Below are 12,749 nucleotides of genomic sequence, written 5' to 3'. Positions count from 1 at the left end.
CAAACACGTGGCTCTTTATGGTGGTCCAGTGATCACGTGGAGTTGAGACCATTGGAGTTAGGTGGTCCTGAGACTGTGATTCACGATGCCTACATCTGCAGAAAGTCCAGGTTGTCCCGTCCATTCAGGAAGTTCATCAGCGATTCAAGCTTTTCATTAGTCAACCTAGGCGGAAGTGTTTCAATCAGTTGGTCTACGTCATATTCTCAAAGAAAAATGTCTGCAGTGGGTAAAGATCTCCTCTATTGCTATGCACGTTAGGGGGAGTCGATGTGCACTTGACTTCAGGCTACTTTGGGGATTTGGGTATGTCATCGGTGTGAAAAGGTCCCAACTTTTTTTTTTCTTGGATTGTTTGGAAACTGAATTAGTCTCTTTGGCTGCAGTGATATGCAGCATCTGATACATTGCCTTATAACAGCACGTTCCCAACTAGTTAACAGCTTTCTCAGGGCACAATTTATGCAAGAGAAGTGCCATATACCATCAATTGTAGTGGTGCACACAATGCACACATTACAATTCATTAATTTCTTCTCTCCAGATAGATGGCTGGAATGATGCCACATAAGGTGTGCAAAGTGACTGCTCCCAAACAATGGCTTCTTCCAAGATTATTTCTTTATGCAAATGGCTTATAAACAGTTTAAAAGAAAAACATTTTGATAACAGAATAAAGGCCAATTACAGTAAGATGAATCAGAAACAGGATGGTCTCTATTTACTATCTGTCTCTACCTTTGTCACGGCTATGGTCCGATCTGCTTCCCTTTGGTATGATCTTTTTAGGATCCAACTTGCTCCTAGACGTTACTTCTTCTCTAATCTCCTTCCCCTTCTCCGACTCCACTTTCTCAATTTCTCCAATGGTCAACTTTCTTTCCAATGCTAGGGATAATTTCCCATCTGATCTCTTCATTTTGAGTTGATCTTTTTCAGTAATTCCAGAAATGGTGGTCCTTCCTGTGCCTTCCCTTCTACTAAACTTTTCATCTGGACCTAGTTTTAGCTTACCCTCATTGTCTACTGTAGTTGGTGTCTGCTTTCCTCTAGGACTCAGCTCCGAGGGCAGTAGCTTGTAACTAGTTTCCTTGGAACCTCTCTCTTGCTCAAAAAAGAGGACTTGCACCACAGTTCTCAATGGTAGCCGTTCGTTTTTCACAGCGTGGGCACGTACCTCTGGAGACAATTTTTGGCAGTCTAGACTCCGGCAGAGGCGCTTTTTGTCCGCTTTACTCAGATCTGCATGCTCCTATTAACAATTTGAGACACATTGTACATGTGTGGAAGAATGAAATTAGTGATTAAAGTAATGCTGCAGTTGCTTGCAGCTAATATCAAATTCAAATGCTTTCAGCTAGAAAACAAAACAAGAGTCATATTGCCCTGCATCTTACAGCATTAGGACTTTAATAATTTGAAAGCACATTGCAAGTTGCTTTAATCAATCCTTCAACCAGCTTATATTTTGAATGATACCTTTAGATAAATGTTGATTGCCTTGTAAAGATCATCATGTTCTGGCCGGGCAATATCTGGTAATGCCTCAGCAAGAGATACTATTTTAGATACTGGCATGTTGACATCCTTTGCAACCACTTGAAGATAAGAATCAACGAGCTTTCCAACCTTCCTCATGGATCCCAAAAACTGGCCGCTTTCTGCCGCTGTAGGGGACTGTCTTCTCCATAGCACCACTAAGCTTTCTAATACTGCCACAACTAAGTCAACATCGTAAGAGTACTCCTCAGAGGTCATGTGTAAGGGAAATAGCATGTCACTCACTGTTGCCTCCTCAAATTGCAGGCTAGATCTCCTTGTGAGTTCTGTCTTTATCACTGGAGAGGCTCCTACATAATGCGCTATGCTAAGAAGCCTTAGCAAAAATCCAACTGAAACCGATCCTCGATCCCCAGGAATCATGTTCACTATACTTTCAAGAACTCGCCCATATTTGTCCATGAGTTCTTCAGTTTGAGACACTGAATTCCCAAGAGGATTATTTTTTGTAGTATCCGGTAACCAACGACAGGCATAAACATGCAAGGCTTCACCAATTAGCTGTGGTGGCAGGATATATGTCGATCTGATGGCAAGGATCATACAGCGGAACAGGTCTATGTCAAGCTCAGATATATCCTCCGTCCACCAATCCCTCGGGACAGAATGTTGGTGTTTCTTTGAGTAACCTGGTCTAGTATAAGTGTAGGACCATGTCACCTGCAGAGAGTTATTTAAACAAAGAGCTATATCTAAAGAACATAATCTTAAATTCCCATCATCTTAGAATAATGTCACTCTGTTGAATATAAGCAAAATTTCACCTTTGCTGGGGGTGTGAGGACCTTCTCAACAATGGAATCGATGCAGTTTCTGGTGATTCCATAGGTCTCAGACCACTCAGGTAGATTGGATGTGCTCTGGAGTGTGACAATGGAATCCTTCCAACCTTCTAAAATGCATGACGTGAAGAAAGCCTCAAGTTTGAGAACCAAGTTTCCCTTCTCTACGGTTTCATTCATTCCAAGGAATTTAGCAGCACAGAGTGCTGGTACAAAGTTGTGAGCACTGACATTAATCGTAATCCCATAGCAAAACTTAGCACACAGTTCAAAAGCATCTTCCCCTCCAGGAAGATCATGAAGCTCGACAGTAACGTTGTTGGAATCGCCAGCCTCTGAGCAGAGGCGTTGTAAGAGGCCACACTTTGGAAGAAGTGGAAACTGCAGCTAAGACCAGCACAATTAACAAGGATCTGATTAAGAGACACTAATAGAAAAGAAACATAACCCTGTAAGCACAAGATTCTGCATATTTCAGGATTTGCTTATGCATGGTTTTTTCTGTTGAAAAATAATCTCACGTTGCCTGTAAATAAGGTCGAATCGGTTTTATAAGATGAGTTAGGCCTATGAATTTCTTCATGGTATCAGAACCTACCACAAGACGAATAGGAACCCACACTACTTATTCAGTGACAAGGACGGGGAAAAATACTGACCTGCATGTGAGGAAGGATGTTGAGGAATAATCATGCATTACTTGTGGACAAGGTTTTGGGCATGTTTATAAGGAATAAACAATTATTTTTTGCAAAACCGGTTTTATGAGATGAGTTAGGTCCATGAATTTCTTTCATTTTCAAGATCCGGTTAATTTCCCTACTTTACATCATTTTCACACGCTCTCTTTCTTGATTAATTTTCTGCATGTGTTCATAATATATGATATGAAACATCTACTTATTTTTGCATCTTGATCAAAGACTCGAGTACTGATCAGTAGTCTTGAGTGGGAAACAGACAGAAAGTCATTCATGGAACAAAATGAAAGTTCCATCCCTAAAGATTTAAAACAAAAAACCAAACAAAAATTGCATCGCTAAAGAACAGAAATGCATGCAATGATCATATATTCCATATCAGTTCATACCTTATGGAGAAGATAAACGATATCATTAATTTGTATGACAATATCGCTAGGTAAGTCTGAAATCACCGTCCTATATATGTAGAACACAAACTCCATCAGTATAAGCCCTCAAATACAACACATGATTATTTCTGACCAAATAATACAAGTTGATGATAGCTGACGATGATACATAAGTATGTATGTGTGTGTATATATATATATATATATATATACCTGGTGGCTGCTTCTGTGTGAAAGGTGTCCGGCCTCGTACCAATTTTCATGAACTTCATTTTTATATATATGATGGTTCTTTCTTTCTTTCTTATGCAAAGATCTTGATCAGTCCTTCATATGCAAAATTGGAACGTGTCCTTTCCAGATGATTTCGAAATGAAATTATCCAAAAATCTAAAAAATGGTCATATTTCATGATGAAGAAAAAATTAGAGTCAAAGAAAGTACATTGGCATGCAATTAATGCATGCACAAAATTAGGTGCGTGGACAATTAAAAGATTCACAAAATAAATAATCAAAGCATGCAGTGATATCATAATATCAGAGAATTATCAACTTCTTTGGAAAGAGAAACATAATATTAATTAATGAAAGCTAAATTAAATGATATGGAGAAAAAATAAAAACAAGAGAGTAAATATCTATAAGCTAAAACTAAAACCTCGCGAGGTGATCAAAGTCGTAGTATCTAGAGTCCTAGTAAAACAAAATTACAAAGTTCTATATATATATATATATAGATAATATGGAATATATTAATTCAAAACTAAAAATAAAAATCAATTGGAAAAGAGGGAATATTAGAAAATGTTTAATTAGAAGTACGAACTTGCGGCCAATAAATATATATGGATTTTGACTAAAGGGTCATGATCTAGTACCTGCAAAAGCTGATCAGTGAAATATGCTCGAATGAATTGAGTCGAACATCGTTTGCCTCACAGATTTGGCAAATCAAACTAAATAACGCAACAAAATTTGAGGAAAATAAAATAAAATAAATGGGAAGAGAAAATCGAATGGAAATATGTAGAAGGGAAAATAGAGAACATGAAAAGACTGGTTGGGTTTCATTGTTCTCGAGGATATGCAGAATTTCGAAGTATATATTATGCAGGACTTGGAAATTCACTAGCAGATTCTGAATATTGGGACCGGAGGACTGAATATCGAGGAGTCCTTAACCTCACCTCGCATCCAACAAATTAAGGCCTGTTAACCGACCTCATGATTTTCAGCATGCAAACCCCGGCCCCAGCAAGCTTCCTTTCGATTTATAGATCAAGGAATTGTTTCATCTAGAAATAAGAAGAAAACAACACCAAACCAAACTTGAATATCTTCTTTTTACTGCGATATCATATGCGCTGGAACAGATGATGTTAGAGGAGACACAAAAAAAGAGGCAGTAAACCATGCAAGCCTGTTTCTGCTGATCTTTAGAAGTTACTTTAAAGTCAATCAATTATGTGGTTGAAGTTCAACTACTACGTATACATTAGACTCAGGATGTTTTCAGCCTTTTGTGCCAATTCCCGACACATGTAAGATGAAACTGAACACCCTGATCAGCATTCAGTAGTTTATATAGATGACATAATTTTAACGCCAACCACATACAATAATTCATGTTTTGCATGCCCGGAAACAAATTCATGTAAGAGTCCGCCAGATCACTAGCTGTACTCCGTCTCTTTTACCTGTTAACACATCATCATTAATCATCTTTTAAGCCGCGTGGTTGTCAACAATTCAGGGGCTCTTAAAATTTATGTATATAACATGATTTAATAATGTTCGAAATGTTTATAAAAATATTATATATAAATATTATACAACCCAGTTCATATATATCTACGTCTCTTGATCTGGCGCTATAGTTCTCAAAAGTCGATAGGATTTTACTCCAGCAAACGGTACTCAAGATCATATGATAGGAAAATAATTAGATGAACTTAATTTGATTATATAAATATGAAGTCTTAATTAAAAGATATCAAGCACGTAGCAAGAGCAACTAATTATACAAGGCTTCTTTTGCTGACGTGGGAGGGCGATTTTTTGCTCTGATAGGGTTGAAGGGTGTGTGTGGTATGGGTGCCGCCGAGGTCCTCCATGGTCCCTCGGCGTCTATGGGAAGACACAGGTCATTTGCTGATATGGTGAATCAAACACCTCAGCCGATTCCAAAGGTTGAGATCCCGTTGAGACCTTTGAAAGCTTTTGATGGTGTGTCGTATGTGTCATTTTCAAAGCAGGAGATAGAACGGTCTGCACAATCGTTTAAGTTCTCTCTTGTGATGAAATTTCTGAGATAGAGGCCATCACTTGATGTTATTAGAGCCTTCATTCGAAATCGATGGGGATTGGACTCACAGCCAGTGGTGTCTGTAATGTTAAAGGTTAGGTATGTCTTTGTCCGTTTTTCCAATGAATCCAACTTTATTAAAGCTTTCTCAAGAGAAACTTGTGATGTAGAAGGAATAGCTTATCGTATATTTCAATGGTACCCTGAGTTTGATGAAGATAAGGAGCCCTCATTGGTTTCGGTTTGGATTAATTTACCGGGCCTTCTGCCGAACTATTATCATGAATCGTTCCTTCAAAATATAACGATGATGCTGGGTCAGTATCTTCATATCCAGTAATAAAGTTGAAGAAGCTCAAGAATGCTTTATGTGGCTGGAATAAAGAGGTCTTTGGGTCCACAGATTTAAATATCAGGCAGTTGGAGGATAGAATGATGAAACTAGAGGAAAAATGCAAGAGGGCTATAATGAGGAGGATGAGCAGGACTTTTTGGTAGCAAAACTAGAATTGGACATTTGGCTAGGACATAAAGAAATGAGACTTTAGCAACAAGCCAAACAATCTTGGCTTGAAAAAGGTGAAGCTTCTGCCAGTTTTTTTGGGGCTTTTAATTCAAGGGCCAAAAGGTAGGTTCATGAAATGAGGCTACAAGATGGTAGCTGGCTGAGGTCCTCGGAAGAGATCCATGATGGGGCAGTGCAGCATTTTAGCCAATTTTTGGCTCATAAACAGGTAGGGACAATTTTGGATTTATCAAAGCTAATACAATCAGTTATTACGAAGGAAGATAATGAGAGATTGTGTCAGCTCCCTTCAATCCAAAATGTCAAAGATGCAGTGTTTTACATCCCAGTTGACAGCAGTCCAAGGCCTGATGGGTTTGGGTTTGGGTCTGGGTTTTTCCAAGCTTGTTGCATGGCATATAGTTTGCAATGATGTGGTAGGTGCAGTGCAGGAATTTTTCTTAGGGGCTGACCTTGCCATGAATTTTGTAGCATCCTTTTTTACTCTTATCCCGAAAGTAAAGGCCCCATCAAGCTTCGACAAGTTTAGGCCGATTAGCTTATGCTCGATTTTTTATAAAATTTGCTCTAAAATTTTGATGAGTCGGTTGGCTCTAATGCTTCCTCGTATCATATCTCCGAAACAAGGAGCTTTTATCCCATACTGAAGCATCTTTGATAACATAAGTGAGCTGGTCCATAGTATCAATAAACCCGTTCGAGGTGGTAATATCATCATTGAGCTAGATATGGCGAAAGCATATGACAGTGTAGATTGGGATTTCCTTTTACATGTTTTGGCTCAATTTGGCTTTTCTACTCAGGTGTGTGGTTTGTTCAGGCAGTGTATTTCCAACCCTTGATTCTCTGTTGTCATGAATGGGGTTACTAAGTTCTTCAAAAGTGGGCGAGGATTGAGGCAAGGTGATCCAGTTTCTCCTTATTTGTTTATCATTGTTGAAGAAATCCTTTCAAGAATACTTAAGGCGAAAGTTGAAGAAAAGAAAATTTGGGCCTTTTTGCAACCCAAAGGCACACCATTAATATCGCATATGTTATATGTCAATGACATAGTTGTGTTTGCAAATGGGAGCCAAAAATCTGTAAGAGCCATAATGGATACATTGTCCACCTATGAGGAGTGGTCAGGACAAAAGGTCAGTAAAAATAAATCCTCTATAACCTTCTCCAAACATATCACTAGTGCTTGACGAAGATCTCTTCTAAGAATTACTGCATGGATTTGTGGAAGGTGTGATGCCATTCAAATATTTGGAATTGCCAATAATCTCTGGGAGAATGAAAGTAGTATATTTAGAGGAACTTGTTGGAAAAATAAAGGCACGGATGGAAGGGTGGAAAAATAAACTATTACCAAAAAGGGCTCGTATGCTTCTCTTAAAACATGTTCTAATGAGTTTTTCCATATATCTACTATCTATTGTGTTTGTTCCTGATTCGGTGTTGAAAAGTATCAATAGATGCTTGAGCAATTTTTTCTTGGATGTGCATGAAGGAAAGCCAAAAAATCATTGAAAATTATGGGATAAATTATGTTTACCAATGGAAGAAGGTGGAATAGACTTTAGAAACTTTAAAGATATTCAAAAGTCTCTCTTCATGAAATGTGCGTGGAAGATTATATATACAAGGCTTTTTCAGAAATGGCTTTCTCAGGATATGCCTACTAAGCACACACATATATTGGGAAGGGAATACACCGTGATTGGGAGGAAGGGGTTGCACTCAGCAATGGCTTTCTCAGGATATGCCTACTAAGCTCAAAGGAATGTTACGTATGGACAAGCTAGTTTTCCATGTATTAGGCTTGTTTAGTATGAGCAAGGTTGTATTTTGTCCTTGTCTTTTTGGATTTTTTTGTTTATCTTTATCTTTTATTGTGAATGGTTTTTCTCTACTATAAATAAGACAGATTAAAAATATGAAGGTGTCGTCCTCGCTTATAAGGAGGAAGAAGAAGGAGGAGGAGAAGAAGGAAAAAAATAATAATAATAAAAATAAAAAGCCCGTAGCAAGAGCTAGCTTGATGATTGTTGCTGCTTTTTATAGTCACATGATCATGCGCCAGTACTACCAGACGCGGTACTGCATCTTTTAATATACTACAAGTTCTTCAGATATCAGAATATAATTAATTCGAAAAAGGAGGGGAGAGAGAGAGAGAAGCTTAGAAAAGAAATTAAAGGGAACAAAATCCTCTTTAAAGTGTCAGCAATGTATAACAGTGGACTCATTTATACAACCTTAGCCTTTTTCCCTAGGAAATTATTTCGGTCAAAACAAACTTTTCTTTAATTATCTTTTATGTTAATTTGTTAAAAAAAAAAAAAAAAAACAATGAACAACATGGAACAAGATCATGCTTTTTCTTTCACAAGTAACCTAGCTAGACATATTAATATTAAAAAGCATAACCATGATGTTATTTGAACTCGATCCGAGGCATCAATTCGTTTTATGTTGGCAAAATAATTTCGATTTTCACCAAAAATCTAAGATAAAAAGGGTTCAAATACCCAATTATATATATTTGATTCAATATATATATATATATATATATATATATATATATAGTTTGCATGTACCTACATATATAATCCGAGGTGCTCGAAATGATGTTTAATGGCTTGGCCATTGAACTTTTTAGCCATGCAGATTCCCGCATGACTTCTATAATATTCATGACTTCATGAACTGTCATTAGCAGATAAAAATCCAAGTTGCCATAAACTCTGAGAAATCTGATCTGGCACGTCTCTCGTCACAATATATATCTTCTAAGTTAGGAATTAGTAATATTAGCACGCAGTTAGCTAGAGATATGATTGGGTTAGCTAGATGGAATGATGAGTCTAGCTAGGTTGGTCTACACTATATTATAAGCATATATGATATGATTTGATGTTAAGTACTCCTAGCTAATTGAATGCATTTATGTTTGGTACCCATTAATGCACCTTAGTTGTACTCTATGGTCTCTTAACCATTCCAGTACTTCCCTAGGAGAAATGAGAAGGGTACTGTAGCAGAACTGGAGTTGATCAATCCCTAATCAAGGTTGTATGCCCCTAAAACATCGCTTAGAAAAATATATTTTGATTTGTTTGGCATCTAAGTATACTTATAGATACTGTTCTCAGACAAGAAAGAGCGCCCATACTTCTAGTTTCGCAGGGAAAAAATGGAAAAAATAAAAGAAAAAGAAACTTTCCCCAAGTCATCAATAGGAGAAGAGAAAAGGAAAAAAAAAACAAAAGAAGAATCTTCTATTGCTCTATAGTTCCGAAGGAGTAATGGGATGTTGGTCCAGGCGCATTTATCACCACTCGGTTGAAATCTAACCTAGCTTGGTCTCTGCTTTCGCAGACAAATGGTGGCAAAGAAAGAACCACAGTGCTAATGTGGCACAGCACCCAATACTTCTTTTATCAGATTGAGAAAAGCCCTCCAAGTTTTTTCTTCTAAGCAGGAAAATAATGGCAGACTCTTCCCCAAGTCCCAAGCTACCTTTTTCAAAAGGCAGCTTTAACAGATCCCAACATCATCAAACATGAACGATCAGAAAATGTATTGCAAGCTTCTGTCAGTACTCTAGCGCGATCGCTTGCATACATGCATTATCAGATTGGCCTTCAAAGCTGGATGATTGGATGCCACTCGCTATGGCCTTTAGCCACTTATGTTAACACTCTTTTTGACATTGATAAAGAACTTTCTTTTAAGCCCCCATCCCCCCAAAGGCTTTAAGGGTTTATTTCTTTCTTTTTGTCCATATTCTTTTGGAATTTTTTATTTAACGCCTACAGTATAGTCCCTTTTTCTACTCGTTTTATCTGCTAGCAAAGTATAGCAGAATCTTCACGATCTGTAATCTGTATACTTGAGTGAAAAGGCACCTTGAGCTTTTGGGTTGGGTTTTAGAGTGGGAGACAGCAATCACCAAAAGATTTCTATTAATCAATATTATCACCACTAAATTATCCCTCTACACCACCAGAGTTAGCCCAGCAGTGCGACGACTGAACGAATACTGGAAAATACATTGGAAATTCAGACCACCCGGGTGGGAGGGAGATCACGGGAAGAGAGACGTACCACATATATCTGACTGATGTTGTCTGCTTCCAAGAAAGCATCACGGTTTAATCTACAATTGAAAAGCTCCAAATTTAGCCTTTGAACTCCAACTGACGGCACAAAGTAGAGAGGGCAGGTGAAGTTGAGAGACCACAGATTTCTGATTCAAGCCAGCAACATGGGGGCCTAAAGTCAGGAACAAACCCATAAATGCATCGGCATACATGAACATGAGATGCATATATGCGGACGTCCAATGGATTTCATGCATATAATCCTCAGAGAGAGAGAGAGAGAGAGAGAGGGAGGGAGGGAGGGAGGGAGGGAGAGAGGGCTATGCGTTTGTGTTAAAATCAGCTAGTGAGACACACCAACTAAATAAAAATGAGGCCCCCAGTGTCTCACCAAGAGTATTGGAATGCGGGGAGAGAGAGAGAGAGAGAGAGAGAGAGAGAGAGAGTGGTTGGTTGGTATTAGTCAACATGGTAATATATCAAAAGCATATTATGATAAGCCGCTTGAACAGAATTGCAATGGAATGGAAAAGCGAAGCAGCTGTCTCTTCTCTTTTTCTCCCAAGAGCTTGAAATTTGTGCTCTATGATTGAATTCACAAAAAAGCATGCAAGGGCAAGTGGGCAAGCGGCAAGCCTTTCGGGGAGTGCTCCTGTCTAAATTAACAAGGCTAGCTAGCTTATCGTGGGTCCAATCTCTCTCTCTCTCTCTATAGTATTTGAAAGATATACATATATATATATATATATATATATATATATCCTCCCTCAATTGATCTGTTCATCCTTCATCATGCTTCTCCCCACTATCTTTTGGTATATTCTCCCTCCATAGGTCTCCTTGATCTGCATGTCGGCCACGTGTCTTGTCCTGTACCGTTTGTAACATCATCTTGATGGGATTTCCCTGGCTTGTGTGTTGGTTGTTTTGGAGGCCAAACACAGACAACTACTTCCTCTTCCTGCCCATCAATGTGTTTTTGTAAATTTCATGCGTGTAGCTAGCTAGCTACTGCCAGCTTGCTTGGCGTTTCTTTCTCATGTGTTCGTGTGCATTAGCACGTGTACGAGTCTTTTCTCATTACATTTAACCTTTTTTGAAAGGATTGTCTTTAATTTTGATCATGTCCCACATGATTTTTTATGTAAATTACAAGCAGAAGAAGGCCCACCCCATCCCTTCAATCTCTTCCTTTGAAGGGGATGTGCTAACTGTTGAGAGCCTTTTTTTTTCCTTTTATGTATCCTAAAGCTTTAAAGCATTATCAGTAGTTCATGTATTAGCTTAAAGCAAAACAACATATAAATTAATTATTTTGCAATCCCACACTAACCCAATTATGCTATGATCATGATGATCAGGTGCTGATGATCATCATCATGATGACGATCACAATCACAATCTCAATGCATCCATCCATCCATCCATCCATCCATCATCTTCACCATCATCATTGTTTATCATTGTGCAGTATCTAAACTAATCTTCCGGAAAAGCCAATCATGTGCCTAATTTGTTTATCCCCTTTTTACCAAACCTTTTATCTAGTTCTAATTGTTTAATTAATTCGCTACTTTATTGATTCATGATTATTTAGCAACTAATATATAAATTAATCATAAAACGAAATACTTGGCAGCAAATACAAATACTATATATAGAAAGTTATAAGTATTTATATGCTTTTTTAATTTCATTTTATATTCATCTTTTTTGCAAGATAGAGGAGTTCTTTAATTATCATCAAACTAATACAATCGGTGACCATTTTAGGACTCGTTGTAAATCTAATAACCTACATCCAATTACGTAAATCAATAGTTCAAGTGGCAAACGTCTAAGTACTCTCGGATGCATGAGATTAGATTGTGATTGAATGTCATAAATATGGTAACTCATGTGCAAGAGTAGTCGCTCCAACAAATACCTCTTTTTCTCGCGAGGGATTGTGGTGGCATAAAGCTTCCATTCTGTGAAAAAAATTATTTTCCCACAAATTTTAGTCGTGAGATGCTCGCGTGATAAAATTGATGACAAAGTATTTTTCTCCACGAAAAGCCCAACTCATGAGAAATGCCTACATTTGCCTTCCCACAAGATTGCGGAAAAAAAATTATTTTACTGTGAAAAATATGATAACCTTTGGTAGTAAATCGTGGGCAAAAGGCTTGCTTTCACAAAACTGTTTCATGGAAGATGATATTTCTAATAAAACATTTCATCGGAAATACTTATTTAAGAAAAAATCACGGGAAATAATTACTTCTGGTAAAAGAAAAAATTCGTGAGTTATTATTTGCGGCAAACGTTTAAAGATTTAAGAAAAAAAAAAGCCTATAAAAGCAAGAAAATGATACTGACAACAAATAAAATCGAAAGAAATTGTCTAA

General features: G+C 37.7%; 1 protein-coding gene across 5 annotated transcripts; it reads right to left on the bottom strand.

Annotated features, from left to right (window-relative positions):
* Positions 1 to 624: 624 nt before the first annotated feature.
* On the bottom strand, positions 625 to 10,734 carry LOC121264977 (BTB/POZ domain-containing protein At5g47800). 5 transcript variants are annotated; one of them, XM_041168398.1, is made up of 8 exons: positions 10,550 to 10,734; positions 10,364 to 10,415; positions 4,625 to 5,134; positions 3,649 to 3,825; positions 3,433 to 3,502; positions 2,325 to 2,729; positions 1,480 to 2,220; positions 625 to 1,252 (listed from the first exon to the last, which is right to left on the bottom strand). In XM_041168398.1, exons 4-8 carry the CDS (start codon positions 3,705 to 3,707, stop codon positions 725 to 727), a joined length of 1,803 nt encoding a protein of 600 aa, XP_041024332.1. In that variant the 5' UTR covers positions 3,708 to 3,825; positions 4,625 to 5,134; positions 10,364 to 10,415; positions 10,550 to 10,734; the 3' UTR covers positions 625 to 724. The 5 variants fall into 5 exon arrangements, with proteins under 5 accessions (XP_041024332.1, XP_041024330.1, XP_041024334.1 ...); XM_041168396.1 differs by having other exon boundaries at positions 10,364 to 10,734; XM_041168400.1 differs by lacking the exon at positions 4,625 to 5,134.
* Between the last annotated feature and the right edge of the window lie 2,015 nt (positions 10,735 to 12,749).

The sequence above is a fragment of the Juglans microcarpa x Juglans regia genome, chromosome 5D, assembly GCF_004785595.1.
Source record: "Juglans microcarpa x Juglans regia isolate MS1-56 chromosome 5D, Jm3101_v1.0, whole genome shotgun sequence".
In the NCBI taxonomy this organism is placed as follows: Eukaryota; Viridiplantae; Streptophyta; class Magnoliopsida; order Fagales; family Juglandaceae; genus Juglans; species Juglans microcarpa x Juglans regia.
This window is presented reverse-complemented; position numbering and strand designations above follow the sequence as displayed.